The 11882-nt window shown below is 54.0% G+C and overlaps 1 protein-coding gene across 2 annotated transcripts; it reads right to left on the bottom strand.

Annotated features, from left to right (window-relative positions):
* Nucleotides 1–10: 10 nt before the first annotated feature.
* On the bottom strand, nucleotides 11–6087 carry Nab2 (NGFI-A binding protein 2 (EGR1 binding protein 2)). 2 transcript variants are annotated; one of them, XM_013020844.1, is made up of 7 exons: nucleotides 5668–6087; nucleotides 3340–4213; nucleotides 2835–2968; nucleotides 2454–2505; nucleotides 2224–2356; nucleotides 1826–2017; nucleotides 11–865 (listed from the first exon to the last, which is right to left on the bottom strand). In XM_013020844.1, exons 1-7 carry the CDS (start codon nucleotides 5748–5750, stop codon nucleotides 756–758), a joined length of 1578 nt encoding a protein of 525 aa, XP_012876298.1. In that variant the 5' UTR covers nucleotides 5751–6087; the 3' UTR covers nucleotides 11–755. The 2 variants fall into 2 exon arrangements, with proteins under 2 accessions (XP_012876298.1, XP_012876307.1); XM_013020853.1 differs by lacking the exon at nucleotides 1826–2017 and having other exon boundaries at nucleotides 369–865; nucleotides 5668–5943.
* Nucleotides 6088–11882: the final 5795 nt, after the last annotated feature.

The following is an 11882-nucleotide window of genomic DNA, read 5'->3' as shown; positions in this document are numbered from 1 at the left end:
TGGTCATGGATCCTAAGCCATAAAATAAATTTTATTCCAAAATAACAAAATAAATAATCTACTGTACACAATCTGAAAAGAAAAACGCTGTAAGTGCTCACACAGGTGCTGCCGTCTGGCCCCACCTGGAGAGACCCTGAATCCAACCCGGGTCTCCCAGGGGCTGGCAAAAGGAACCCCAACTACATCCCCCAGAGGGCAAGAGGAAAAGAACTGCTGAGAGCTTGGGGGAGAGATGGGGATGGGCAGGCAAACTGCAGCACTTGTTAAATTAAAGAAACAAACTAGAAGCACAAAAATGGGGACAGGAAGAGGAGGGGAGGTCCAGTGTTACCAGGCCCCCAATCTGAGAGGGGAAAGGGTGCCTTTTTTTTTGGCTGGACCTTCCCAGGGAATACCCCCTTCCCCATGTCCACACTGAGTCCTACTGCTCACACCTCTGGTAGCCACCTAGAGAATGGGAGTGTGATGTGTGAGGGAGGGGAGAGCCCCAGCCGCCCACCCGTGGAGCCAGAGTCCTTGTCCCCAAATGGGGGTGAGCGGGCACCATGCAACCTCCTCATGTCCTTTTGCCAGGCCCCTGCGTGTTATTGCTTGAAGCCCCATAGTCCTGTGCCCATGGAGCAGGTGGGGAGGCAGGAGAAGGGCAGCGGAAGGATCCTTCTGGGGTGGTGACTAGATGTTGAGAATGAAGGAGTGTGGGGGTCTGTGTGAGCCAGAAGTCTAGGTTGCGGGTCAAGGACACCAATCCACCTTCACTGCCGGCTGGCCTCAGCTTCCACTTTCACACTGCTCCTGCGACCCTCCACCAGAGCAGGATGGGGTCCTGGGGCTGGACATCTGTCCAGGAGCCCTTCCTCGAACTCTGCAAGGAATGGAGGCAAGAGTTAGGAGACATGAGGTAGAGGCTGGGGGCAGACGTGATTGTGAACTGAGGAAAGAAAGATGTGAAGATAACTGAATTTGTTGAATTAACTGCCTCCTGCCCACTGAATGTGTATGAGTTGGGGGGGGGGATTCCATACCCAAGTGTGCACAGCCCCCCTCCCCTTCTGGCTGTGTGTAGCTCTCTGTCTCTGTTAGTGTCTCTTTCTCTGTCTCTCCCGCCTCTGCTCTGCTCTGCTGGAATTTCTGGTTTTGTCAGGAGCTGCGGGGGCGGTTTGGCTCTGACCTCTCCCCCTCCCTCTTCCCCAGGCTCTGCCACCCCCTCCCCCACTCATCTCTGGACCCCTTCCAAGCCCCACCTACTTTAACCACTGCTCCCCAAGTTTTTGGGTAGCCAAATCAGGGGGAACACAGGAAGCCAGCCTCCCAGTTCCTCCCTCAAGAACCCCCCTTCCAGTCCCCGCCCCCACTTTCCACCCACGCAGAGTTTAAAAATACCAAGCTAGGGTTGGTGGCTTTGTCTGCTGCGTCACTCTCAGCCCAGCCACTGCCCTGCCCCTCTGCCTGCCCACTCTCTCTTCCCCTATCCACACACAAAGCGCCCCCCCCACCCCCTTTGGACTCTGCTTCCAAGCTGGGCAGTCCTATCCCCACAACTCAGTTCCCGCTTCATCCTCCTGCAATAGTGGAAGTCCCAACCAAGCTTCTCCTACTGGTGACTCTCCTGCTATCCTGATCTCTCATTTTGCTGTTCCCTCCCCAGTGGAAACAGCCCAGTAAGGGCCTCAACTCAAGGTCTGGTTAGCTGGAGCCCCTCCTACTGTCTTTGGTGGCAACTGTATATCCCTCTTCCCTCCCCGCAAGGGTCTCAGGACACAGGACTGATGTGTGGGCCTGGGTGGCTGGGGGTTTTTGGGGACAGCACTGCTGGCTGCCTCACCTGCGAGAGGCGGCTTCGCAGGCACACAGGGGCTGAGGCGGCCCACACGGTCGTGGGAGACGAGGCGGGCGAGCCGCAGCCCCTCATCCATCAGTGTCTGCTGCAGGATGTGGCGGCTCCATAGCCCATGGGCTGGCAATGCCAGGGGCAGGTCAGCAGGGGGCGGCGTCAGCCTTGGGCACGACCCCACAGCTGTGGGCATGGGCACTGGTCAGGTAAGGGGCTGCAGCCAATGAAACCCCACCCTCAACCACACAGCCAGACCCACAGGTCTTTCTGCCCCCATCCATCCAAACTTCCCAACCCTGATCCAGGCAGTGGCTCCTAGCTCACTCTGCCACCCACCCACTCCCACCTCCCCCACCAAGGAAAGGAGAACTGCTCTCAAGCACACTCACCCTGCAAGTGTCCATCTAGACTTTCCCCAGACAGGCTGGCACTGTCCTCCTCCAGGCTGGGGCGGTATGAGGGTACATAGGACTCAGGGCCTGGGGGAGGCTGCTGGATTTCTGGATGAGACTGTTCTCCAACCTGTGGGTACCCCAAATAGGGAAATGAGGACCTGGCAAGGGAAGGAAGAGGTTTGGGGTAGGCCATCCCATTCCTACAGCACCCTAGAAAAATGTACCTCCTGTTTCAGCTTCTTCAGTGGGGGTCCTCCTAATTCTTCAGAGTGCAGCCTACAAAGAAAGAGAAAAAAAGAAAGTGAGCCTCAAGAGGGCTCCAGAATGAGCAGGGCACATAAAACATCTGGCCAGAAGCATGTACTACTTAAAAAACTGCAAAGAAACTAGCTGGGTAGTCTGCTGCAAATCCATTCACCATTGGGAGGTTGAGGGGTTGGAAAAGGTTAGAACAGACCTCAGACAAACTGTACGGGCCAATGAAAAATAAGCAAGTGGATGAGAAGCAGGCCTGGAGTTGCCTGAGCTTGAAGTTGGGACTTGATCCAACTCCTTGGCAGGACTGCAACCTAGGAAGGACTTGGGGAAGGGGGGAAGGGTCTTACCTGGAGCCTTTCAAAGATGACAGATAGGTGCTCTCCCGTGCCACCTGGCGAGACAGGGAGAAGAGCTCCACTCTCCGAAGCAACAGCGTGTTATCCCTCATGCAGAATTGGGCAGCAGCCTCATTAATGGTCAGCTGTGGCAAGAGGACAGCCAGTCAGAATCCTTACATCCTCCCCACATTCACTATTTAGACCTCCTTACACCATCCGTAGGAAACGTGCTTTGGTTTGGACAATGCACAGGAGGTTTCTGAGGGAGCAAGACAACACCCACAGCTTTCTGAGAGTGCCTGGAGCCTCCTCTATAACTCTGGGGCTCTGAGTGACACACGGCAGAACAACAGGGTTCTCCCTCAATTGAGTGTGTATGGTTATAGAGAAGATCAAGGCCTAGGGTCTTGGACAAGGGGGAAGGGAACAAGGGCTGGAGGATACAGGATATCTCAAAGGTTTGTGGAAGCGGCCTGGGAGTCAAAGGCTATCCTGAGAGGACCTGAGTCCTCACCTCGTGCAGGCTCAGCTGCTTGCCCTCTCGCCGTTTGGAGTCAAAGCGGCCATAGATGATGCTGTACTTGCGGATCTCTTCTTCCTTCTGGCTATCATTATCATCCATCTCAAAGATGTGTCCCACGCTCCGTGCCAGCTTCTTATTCAGCTTCAGTAGGGATGTGACCTCCCCAGCATCACCCCTTGGGAAGCTCCGGAAGATCCTCTCCACGCTCTCCACTACCATGCGTACCATCTCTGGCTCCAGCCGGTCTGGACTACTCCCAGCTCCACCTGCTACCATTCCCCCAGCCCCAGTCCCCTCAGGGACTCCTCCCCCTGCAGGCGGGGAGAAGGGGGGTGAACCAGCCTCCTCTTCTCCACCTGCCCCAACGTCCGACTCTGGAGTGCTCTGGCCTGGCCAGATTCGAGGGTCTCCTGCCCCAGTTCCCCCAGGCAGTGGTGACAACTTCTCTCCAAGTTCAAGGGGACTTTTGGGGCTAAAACTGCGGGTACTACCCGCCTTTTCCCCTGGGCTGCCATGCCCATTGCTCATGCTCCCTTTACGGGTACCAGCAGTCTCAGAGATCTTGAAAAGTGGGATGCTGGAGACAGGCACAGCAGGCACTGGTTGGCTGAAGAGCCCTGGATTGGTAGCCCACTCTCTTAGGGCCTTCTGCAGACGTCTGACATGGAGGGGCTTGGTGGCCATGCCCACAAGTGCCATGATCTCCAGAAACTCCTCCTCACCCGCCTCACACAATTGCTGGACATCGTCTCCTCCTTGCTGGATGAACGTCTCGTAGTAGGAAAGGAGATTGGCTCGCTGCAAGACCCGATACAGCTGCAGCTCCCCCAGAGTCCGAGGCAGTGCCATGGCTCGGGCACTTGCCCTGAGAAGTAGAGGCACGAGAAAGACTGTTAGTGCAAATGCCCCTGCTGGGTCCCTACCCACACTAACAATTGCCCTCTTTCCTGCCTCCTTTCCCCCTCCTCCTTCCTATGAATGCTCCCTGTCCAGTGCTCAAGGCTGTGCACAGCCTGAGAATCAGACATGGTTCATAGAATGCCAGTGCCATTCCAGACTAGCCAGAAGCACTAAGAGCTGATGCCCTATGTATAAGAAATAAAAAACCAAAACAACAACAACAAAAAAGAAAACAAGCCTCTCTTACCCCACTTTTCTGGTCTGGGGCAAGATGACCTTCAGCACATTAGACTATCAGCACACTTGTAGTTGGCATAACCCAGCTCCCAACTCAAGACCTCATGAGGAAGGGGCTGCACAGGTTGAGACTCAATAGTCTCAACGCCTCTTAAATGTGACAGCCCCAAGCTAAGGTGAATGTAGGACCCCCGCTTTACCCACAGTGGATACTGAGGGCCACTATTGGTCAGCTTCACCCCTTGCCAGCTGAGAGGGAGGGGTGTGGCCCCTTCCATGGCTTTCCCCCTCCATGAACCAAGTGGATCCCTATTCTCTCCCTTCCGCTTTCCCCAGATTTGGTGTTGTTCATTCATCTTGCTTTCTTCCCCTAGGACCTCTGCCCAGGGCCCCCTTCGTTGTCTCAGTTGTTCCCTCCCCCGGTGTGGCCTTCCTCATTAACTTGGGCCTGTTCCTTCAGCTCAGGCGATGGGGGAGGGGACAGGCGCCTCAATTGTTCTGCTCTGAGGCCGTTCTGCCCACACACTCCCACGGTGGTAGCGTCTGTGGGCGAAAACCGCCTAAGGACTCCCGCCTACTCTCCTCCCCTCCCTTATTTTCCACCCACATGTGTGGAGGAGCAGGGGAGGGGGGGGAGCCGCTCAAGAGGAAGGGACTACACAGGGTACCTCCTCTCCCCATGCTGGGAGCCAAGGTTGAGATAGATAAGGGACGCTGGAGGCATTCCCTGCCTCAAGTCCCGTAGATGCTCTTTCAACTCAAAGGCGCCAGCTTCTTCTGCCTGAGCCGGGGACCGCACGCTGAATGCCAAGCACAGATCCTGAGCCAGCTGAGCGCCCTCACCCCCTGCACGGTTGCCAGCGCCAACTCCAGGGCTTCCCCTAGCGCTTAGGGGCTCCCGCATTCTTTGCATGGGGGCTCACATGCCAGGTCATGCCCACAAGAGTACATCTAACAATGGAGAAGAGGCAGTATACCCTCTTCGGTATCCAGCTTCACCCCATCCTGGGTTTGCTCCTCCGGCCCCCTAAATCCGAAACTCACCTCATTTCCATCAGTCTCCACCTCCCACCCCCGTCCCGCTTCCCCACGTCCTCTCTTCGACCTCCACCCCCTGGACCCCATTCCCGAGTCCAGCTCCACCCATCTCCACACCCCGTCGTCTCCCTTGGCCCCACTAACTTGAGTCTGGGCTGCGGGGTCCGGCGGGCGCTGTCCCCTCCGCCCGGCGGCTGCTCGGCTGTGGGAGAAGGCGCTCTGTGCATGGACAGCCGGAGACCACCCAGGCCGCCCCGATCCGTGCCCGGCACTCGGTGCCCGCTGCACTCTGGCCCGCGTGAGACCGTGTCCACCGTTGTCCAGGCTCCGTCCCTTCCTCCACGTCTTCTCTCTCCGAGCCTCCGCGCCTCTGTCGGTGCCTCTGCCCCCCCACCCTCCCCGGCTGCGCTTGCCGCCTCTCCGCGCCTCCGCCCCCGCAGGACGCACGGGGAGCGAGGCCCGGCGCAGCGCTGGCTGCTGGGCTGGCGGGAGGAGGGCGTGGGCAGAGCCGGGGGCTGGGACCGGGGGCGGGGGGCGGGAGCCCGGGTCTCTGGGCCAGCGAAACACTGCAGCAGGGAGGTGTGGAAACTGGGGGGCGGGAGAAGGTATGGAGCAGGGGGCGGGGGCGGAGACTCGGAGTCAGGGCGCAGAGTTGGAGACCGAGGTAACCGGGGCCGGGCTGTGGAGGGGGAGCTTAAGGGACCCAGCGGGCGGGGCGAGGTCGCTCTGGGCCGCCCACGCCGGATGCACAGCCGGCCCTCTCTGCGCCCACATACCCACGTGAGCTCCTAGCCGGCTACATTCCTACTCCCCCCCCTTACTCCCCCCATTCCTCTAAGCTGAGCGCACAGTTTCACAACCACGCACAGGTACACAAAGACAGGGAGCGCACAGCCGTGCACGCTTGCCCAAACGACTACACGATCACCGCTGCCCACACTCCGGCCGGCTCTCCGTGCTTTCCCGTGAATGTTAGAGTAGGGGAAAAAGTTGGCGACAGCTCGCGGGGCGCGCGGCGTGTCCTCGGCTGCAGCTCGCTCCCATTGAGAGTGCAGTTATGCATCAATATGGGGCTCTACCAGAGTCTTATGAGTAGTCCAATAATCTTTAGGCCCCAAAGAGAGTAATCTGAGGGGTCTTTCATCGTCCCTGCTTTGAAGTTTTGAGAATAGGAATGAGCCGGTATGTTGGAGGGCACCACTTAGTCCCAGGCACCCGTTGATTAGGTGTGTCTGGTTTTGTGAGAGTAGGTCAGGCAGACAAGGTGGGGGGGAGGGGGTGCGATCCCGCCTTCCTCTACTCAGAACACAGTATTAGTTGAGAATGGGGCCCTGTTCCTTGTCAGCTGGGTAGCAAGGCCGGAATGAGAAGGCTACCCACTCTAAGGTCATCTATTTGGGGGCCTTAGTGGAAGATGAGCAGGAGGCCGGGGGCGCCCCACATTACTCCCTAGGAGGAGCAAGAAGGAGGAACGCCTCCAAGGAGCCTAGTCCCCTTTCAAACCTACCTCCCCTCCCCCCCTGGTTTCTCCTAGCCCATCTGGTTCCCATTACACTCCCGCCCACGGTTAGGAGGGGAGGTGGGAGGAAGTGGGGGGGAGGCGGGGGCTCTAGGCCCAGGGGAAAAGAGGTTGGGGGGCGCTGAGAACCAAACAGGACTGGCTGGTGGCAAGGGTCCCTCAGTCCGAAACCTCAGCCCCGCCCCGCCATTCTGCACTTCTGAGTGGCGCAGCCCAGCAGGGCGTGGGTGGTGTGGGCGGGAGCTGGTTCTACATTCCGGCCTGGCAAGGAGACCTTTCCGTCTCTGGTGGAGGCAGGGGAGGAAGGGTGCATTATTGGTAGGGGATTTCAGTAGCTCACAAATTTTTTTTTGTCTCCATCCCATTAAATGCCAAACATAGTGGGGGTGTAGGAGGGAGCGGAGTCCCCTCCCATCGATCGCCCCCAGTCCGGCAAGTGGTGGGTGAGGCTAGACAAACTCGCTCTGGGGCGTACCCAGACCCCCTGGAGGTGGCGCCCCTCCCTCACACCCCTCCGGTTATTTTGGAGTCTGGGCTGCCAGCCGCTGGCCCCGGCTTTCCACGTGCCCCCGCCCTCCCCCTGCCCACGCTCCCCGTGACGCACATCCTCCGCCCACGCAGCCTCTGCTCCCGGCGCCCCCCTCCCTCCCACCGGTCCCCTCGGGGCGGCGCTGAGTCTGGGGATTTGGAGGGCGACGCCCGCGGTCGGAGGCGGGTGGAGGTAGAGCGTGAAGTTAGGGGGCGGTAACCTGGGGAGGAGGGATGCGGGGTGGGGCGGGGGGAGAGGCCCTGGGTCCGAGTCCAGGAAAGAAGTCCGGAGAGGAGCCAGTTCCAAGGCTTCCACTCCAGAGTCCTGGAGCAGGTGCCTGACCAAAGAGGAAGGAAAGGAGAAAAATCCCGCTAAGGGGTATGATCACACTCCCCTAGAGGAGTCAGAAAGGGGTCGGCCTGCAAACCTGAGGGTGAAGGAAACTTCTTGGTGCCTGGATCTTTTGTTTCTCCAGGTCTGTCCTGAGGTTCAGATGGAGAATGGATGGGGAAACTGTAAATCGAAGCCGACTCTAGACTGGACAGTCTCCTGAGTCTATGTATTTATGTTTCTTCACATCTACTTGTTTATCCGTATCTGTCTAGGTTTGTATCTAAGCCTCTATGTGCGGCTAATATATATATATGTATATATATATATATATACATATAAGAAAAAAAATCATTGACTTGTCAGGCCCCGCCAGAGGCCCAGAGCGCCCCCGCAGCCCGCAGCCGGAGCTGCTGAGATGTCTGTTCCTTTTCCTCCCACTCCTACCACCCCCTCGTCCCCTCCTACTCCCTTCCGTTGAGAACAAGGAATTTCCAGCCTTTAGCAAAGGGAGAAAGAGAAAGGCAAGAGACTGAGACCAAGAGAAGCTATTAAAAAACAACAACAACAGATATGTGAGGGCTGAGGTGACAGCAAAGGGAGTGGGGACAAGTCAGATTTTTTTCATTTCTTTTTCTGCCTGGGCCCCCTTCTTACTAAGGACCACATCCTTACTTGACTCACCTGCTGCCATCACCCTCGGTTCTCAAAGGCACCCTGCTGAGCAAGTGTTTTCATTTAATCAGTTTAATGGTCCCTGTATTGTCTACACAGGTCTCCAAGAAAAAAATAAAACAACTATATACTTGGTCTTTGTTTTCCAGGCAAAGAGGACTTTGAAGAAAGGGGAGAAAGTGTGAGGACGAGGATTGAGAATATTGCAAACCAGAAGGATTATTGTCTCCAGGCATTTGTAGATTTTCATCTAGCGCATTTCCCCATTTTCACTCAGTCTGCTGAGTCCTCTGCATGGTTTGCTTGAAACTCACCACCGTGGAATCCCTCCCTGCACTACCCTCTCTGTGCCTCCAGGTAGAATTACATCCACCTTTTTTTGTGGCCACATGGGTCATCCTAGATCATTTCTTTTTTTTTGGGGGGGGGGTCCCGTCTTGGGCCTGAACTCTGGGCCTGGGTGCTGTCCCTCAGCTCAAGGCTAGTGCTCTACCACTTGAGCCACAGCGCCACTTCCGGCTTTTTTTTTCTGCTTATGTGGTGCTGAGGAATCGAACCCAGGGCCTCAAGCATGCAAGGCAAGCACTCTACCACTGAGCCACCTTCCCAGTTCCCTAGATCATTTCAATGTAGTTACTTGTGCTCTTAGCTGTGGACTACTTCCCATTAGGCCTAATATTTAGTGGACCCTCAGAAATGAATGATGATGCTATCATATAGGCTTGAGATTTTACTCCAGAAGTGCCCAGCCTGACAAAATTGCTTAAGTGGAAACATGAGCTTTCCACATCTCTCTTCTTTTTGGTTTCCAGTGAAGCCCACAAGTCTGGCTTGTTAGCATTCTCGTGTCCATTCATCTGATAAGTTAACCTACTAGGTATTATAGGTTGAAGGCTAAAATCTTTCCTGGAACTAGAATAATATGAATATAAGGTAATGATCTTCATGTTCCTTCTCTTTCAATAACATGCTGGAAATTATCATCCAAGAAGCACTATCCTTCAATTTATTTTTATGAGAAATGCTTTACTCTAAAGACAATCCTAAAGTATCTTTATAAGGAACTTATAGATTAGTAAAGGAGATAGCCATAGAAACAACATAATGTATTAAGAGGGTACAATGAACCGGGTGCTGGTGGCTCATGCCTGTAATCCTAGCTACTCAAGAGGCTGAGATCTGAGGATCACAGTTCAAAGCCAGCTCGGGCAAGAAAAGTCCGTGAAAATCTTATCTCCAATAAACCAACAGAAAACCGGAAGTGGCGCCGTAGCTCAAGTGGTAGAGCACTAGGCTTGAGCTTAAGAGCTGAGGGACAGCGCTCAGGCCCAGAGTTCAAGCCCCATGACCAACAACAACAAAAAAAAGAGAGTACAATGACTGAGAGGCATGAGAGTTTACCTGTGTTTGTGAGGAATTGGTTTAGAGGGAGGTGGATGAGGACGCCCTGGGTTTTGAATTATGAATACAAGATTTCCATAAAGAAAGGAAAACAAGGGCTGGGAATGTGGCTTAGTGGTAGAGTGCTTGCCTAGCATGCATGAAGCCCTGGGTCCGATTCCTCAGTACCACATAAACAGAAAAAGCCAGAAGCAGTGCTGTGGCTCAAGTGGTAGAGTGCTAGCCTTGAGCAAAAGAAATTCAGGGACAGTGCCTAGGTCCTGAGTTCAAGCCCCAGGACTGGCAAAAAAAAAAAAAAGGAAAACAAGTCAGGGAGACCAGAGTATGTGCTTGATTGGACACATGAAACATATTTGTAAAAATTGTTCTTTATTCCTGGGTGGTGGGTGGGAGGGGTTAGGAAAGAGATTTGGGATATGAGCAAGGCCAAATTGTGGTTAAGGACTAGATGAATAAAAATAAAATGTCTAACCTACTATTGTATCCTCCTTTTTTACTTACTTTTGGCTAGGATCTGAGCTTAGTACTGGAATCTGAACTCAGCTTCATGCTTGTTAAGCAGGCATTTTACTACTTGAGTCACATCTCTAGCCATTTTGCTGTGGTTGTTTTTGAGTATTCAGCTTCTTCTTTATCCACAGTATCTCTATCAAGTTACTGTTCCACTAGGTGCTTACACTTAATGTTTGCACACTGGAGTTGTTTGATGAGTATTGCTATCAAATAATACTTTGAATAGCACTGTTGGAATTATTTATTTGTGTGTGTGTGTGTGTGTGTGAGAGAGAGAGAGAGAGAGAGAGAGAGTGTGAGTTGTGGGGCTTGAACTCATGGCCTGGGTTCTGTCCCAAACTCTTTTTTTTTTTTTAATTTTGGCCAATCCTGGGGCTTGAACTCTGGGCCTGGGTGCTGTCCCTCAGGTCTTCAGCTCAAGGCTAGCGCTCTACCACTTGAGCCACAGCGCCACCACTTCCAGTTTTCTGGTGGTTTATTGGAGATAAGAGTCTCATGGACTTTCCTGCCCAGGCTGGCTTTGAACTCGATCCTCAGATCCCAGCCTTCTGGGTAGCTAGGATTACATACATGAGCCACCCTCGCCCAGCTACCTGAGTTTCTTTTTCTCAAGCCCAGCACTCTACCACTTGAGCCACCTCACCACTTCCGGCTTTTTCTGTTTATGTAGCACTGAGGAATCAAACCCAGGGCTTCATTCATGCTAGGCAAACACTCTACCACTAAGCCACATTCCCAGTCCCGGAAATCTTTTGCTCAAGGCTAGTATTCTACCACTTTGAGCCTCTGTACCACTTCTGGTTTTCTAGTTAATTGGTAATAAAAGTCTCATGGAGCTGGTAACGGTGGCTCACACCTATAATCCTAGCTACTCAGGCATCTGAGATCTGAGGATCACAGTTCAAAGCCAGCCCAGGCAGGAACGTCTGTGAGACTCTTATCTCCAATTAACTACCGAAAAACTGGAAGTGGTGCTGTAGCTCAAGAGGTAGAGCACTAGCCTTGAGCTGAAGAGCTGAGGGACAGCGCCCAGGCACTGTTCAAGCCCCACGACCAACACCCCCTCCCCCCTAAAAAAATTTCATGGACTTTCCTGCCAGGGCTGGGTTTTTTTTTTTTGCCAGTCCTGGTGGTTCAACTCAACACAAACAACAACAACAAAAGAAAAACAAAACAAAAGAACGTTCTTACTTGGAAGTCCTAGTGAGAAATGGCAAGGTGCTGGTTGAAGTCAATGGTTTAGCTCAAAAGGAAATGACAGATTTGAAAGACAAAAAAGTAGAGGCTGAGGTATAGCTCAAGTGATACAGTGCCTGCCTTCTAAGTAGGAGCCCCGGAGTTCAAACCTCAGACTCCAAGGAAAAAAAGAAAAGCCAGCTGAACTTGGTGATT

Source organism: Dipodomys ordii, unplaced genomic scaffold (assembly GCF_000151885.1).
Source record: "Dipodomys ordii isolate 6190 unplaced genomic scaffold, Dord_2.0 Scaffold3, whole genome shotgun sequence".
NCBI classification, from domain to species: Eukaryota; Metazoa; Chordata; class Mammalia; order Rodentia; family Heteromyidae; genus Dipodomys; species Dipodomys ordii.
This window is presented reverse-complemented; position numbering and strand designations above follow the sequence as displayed.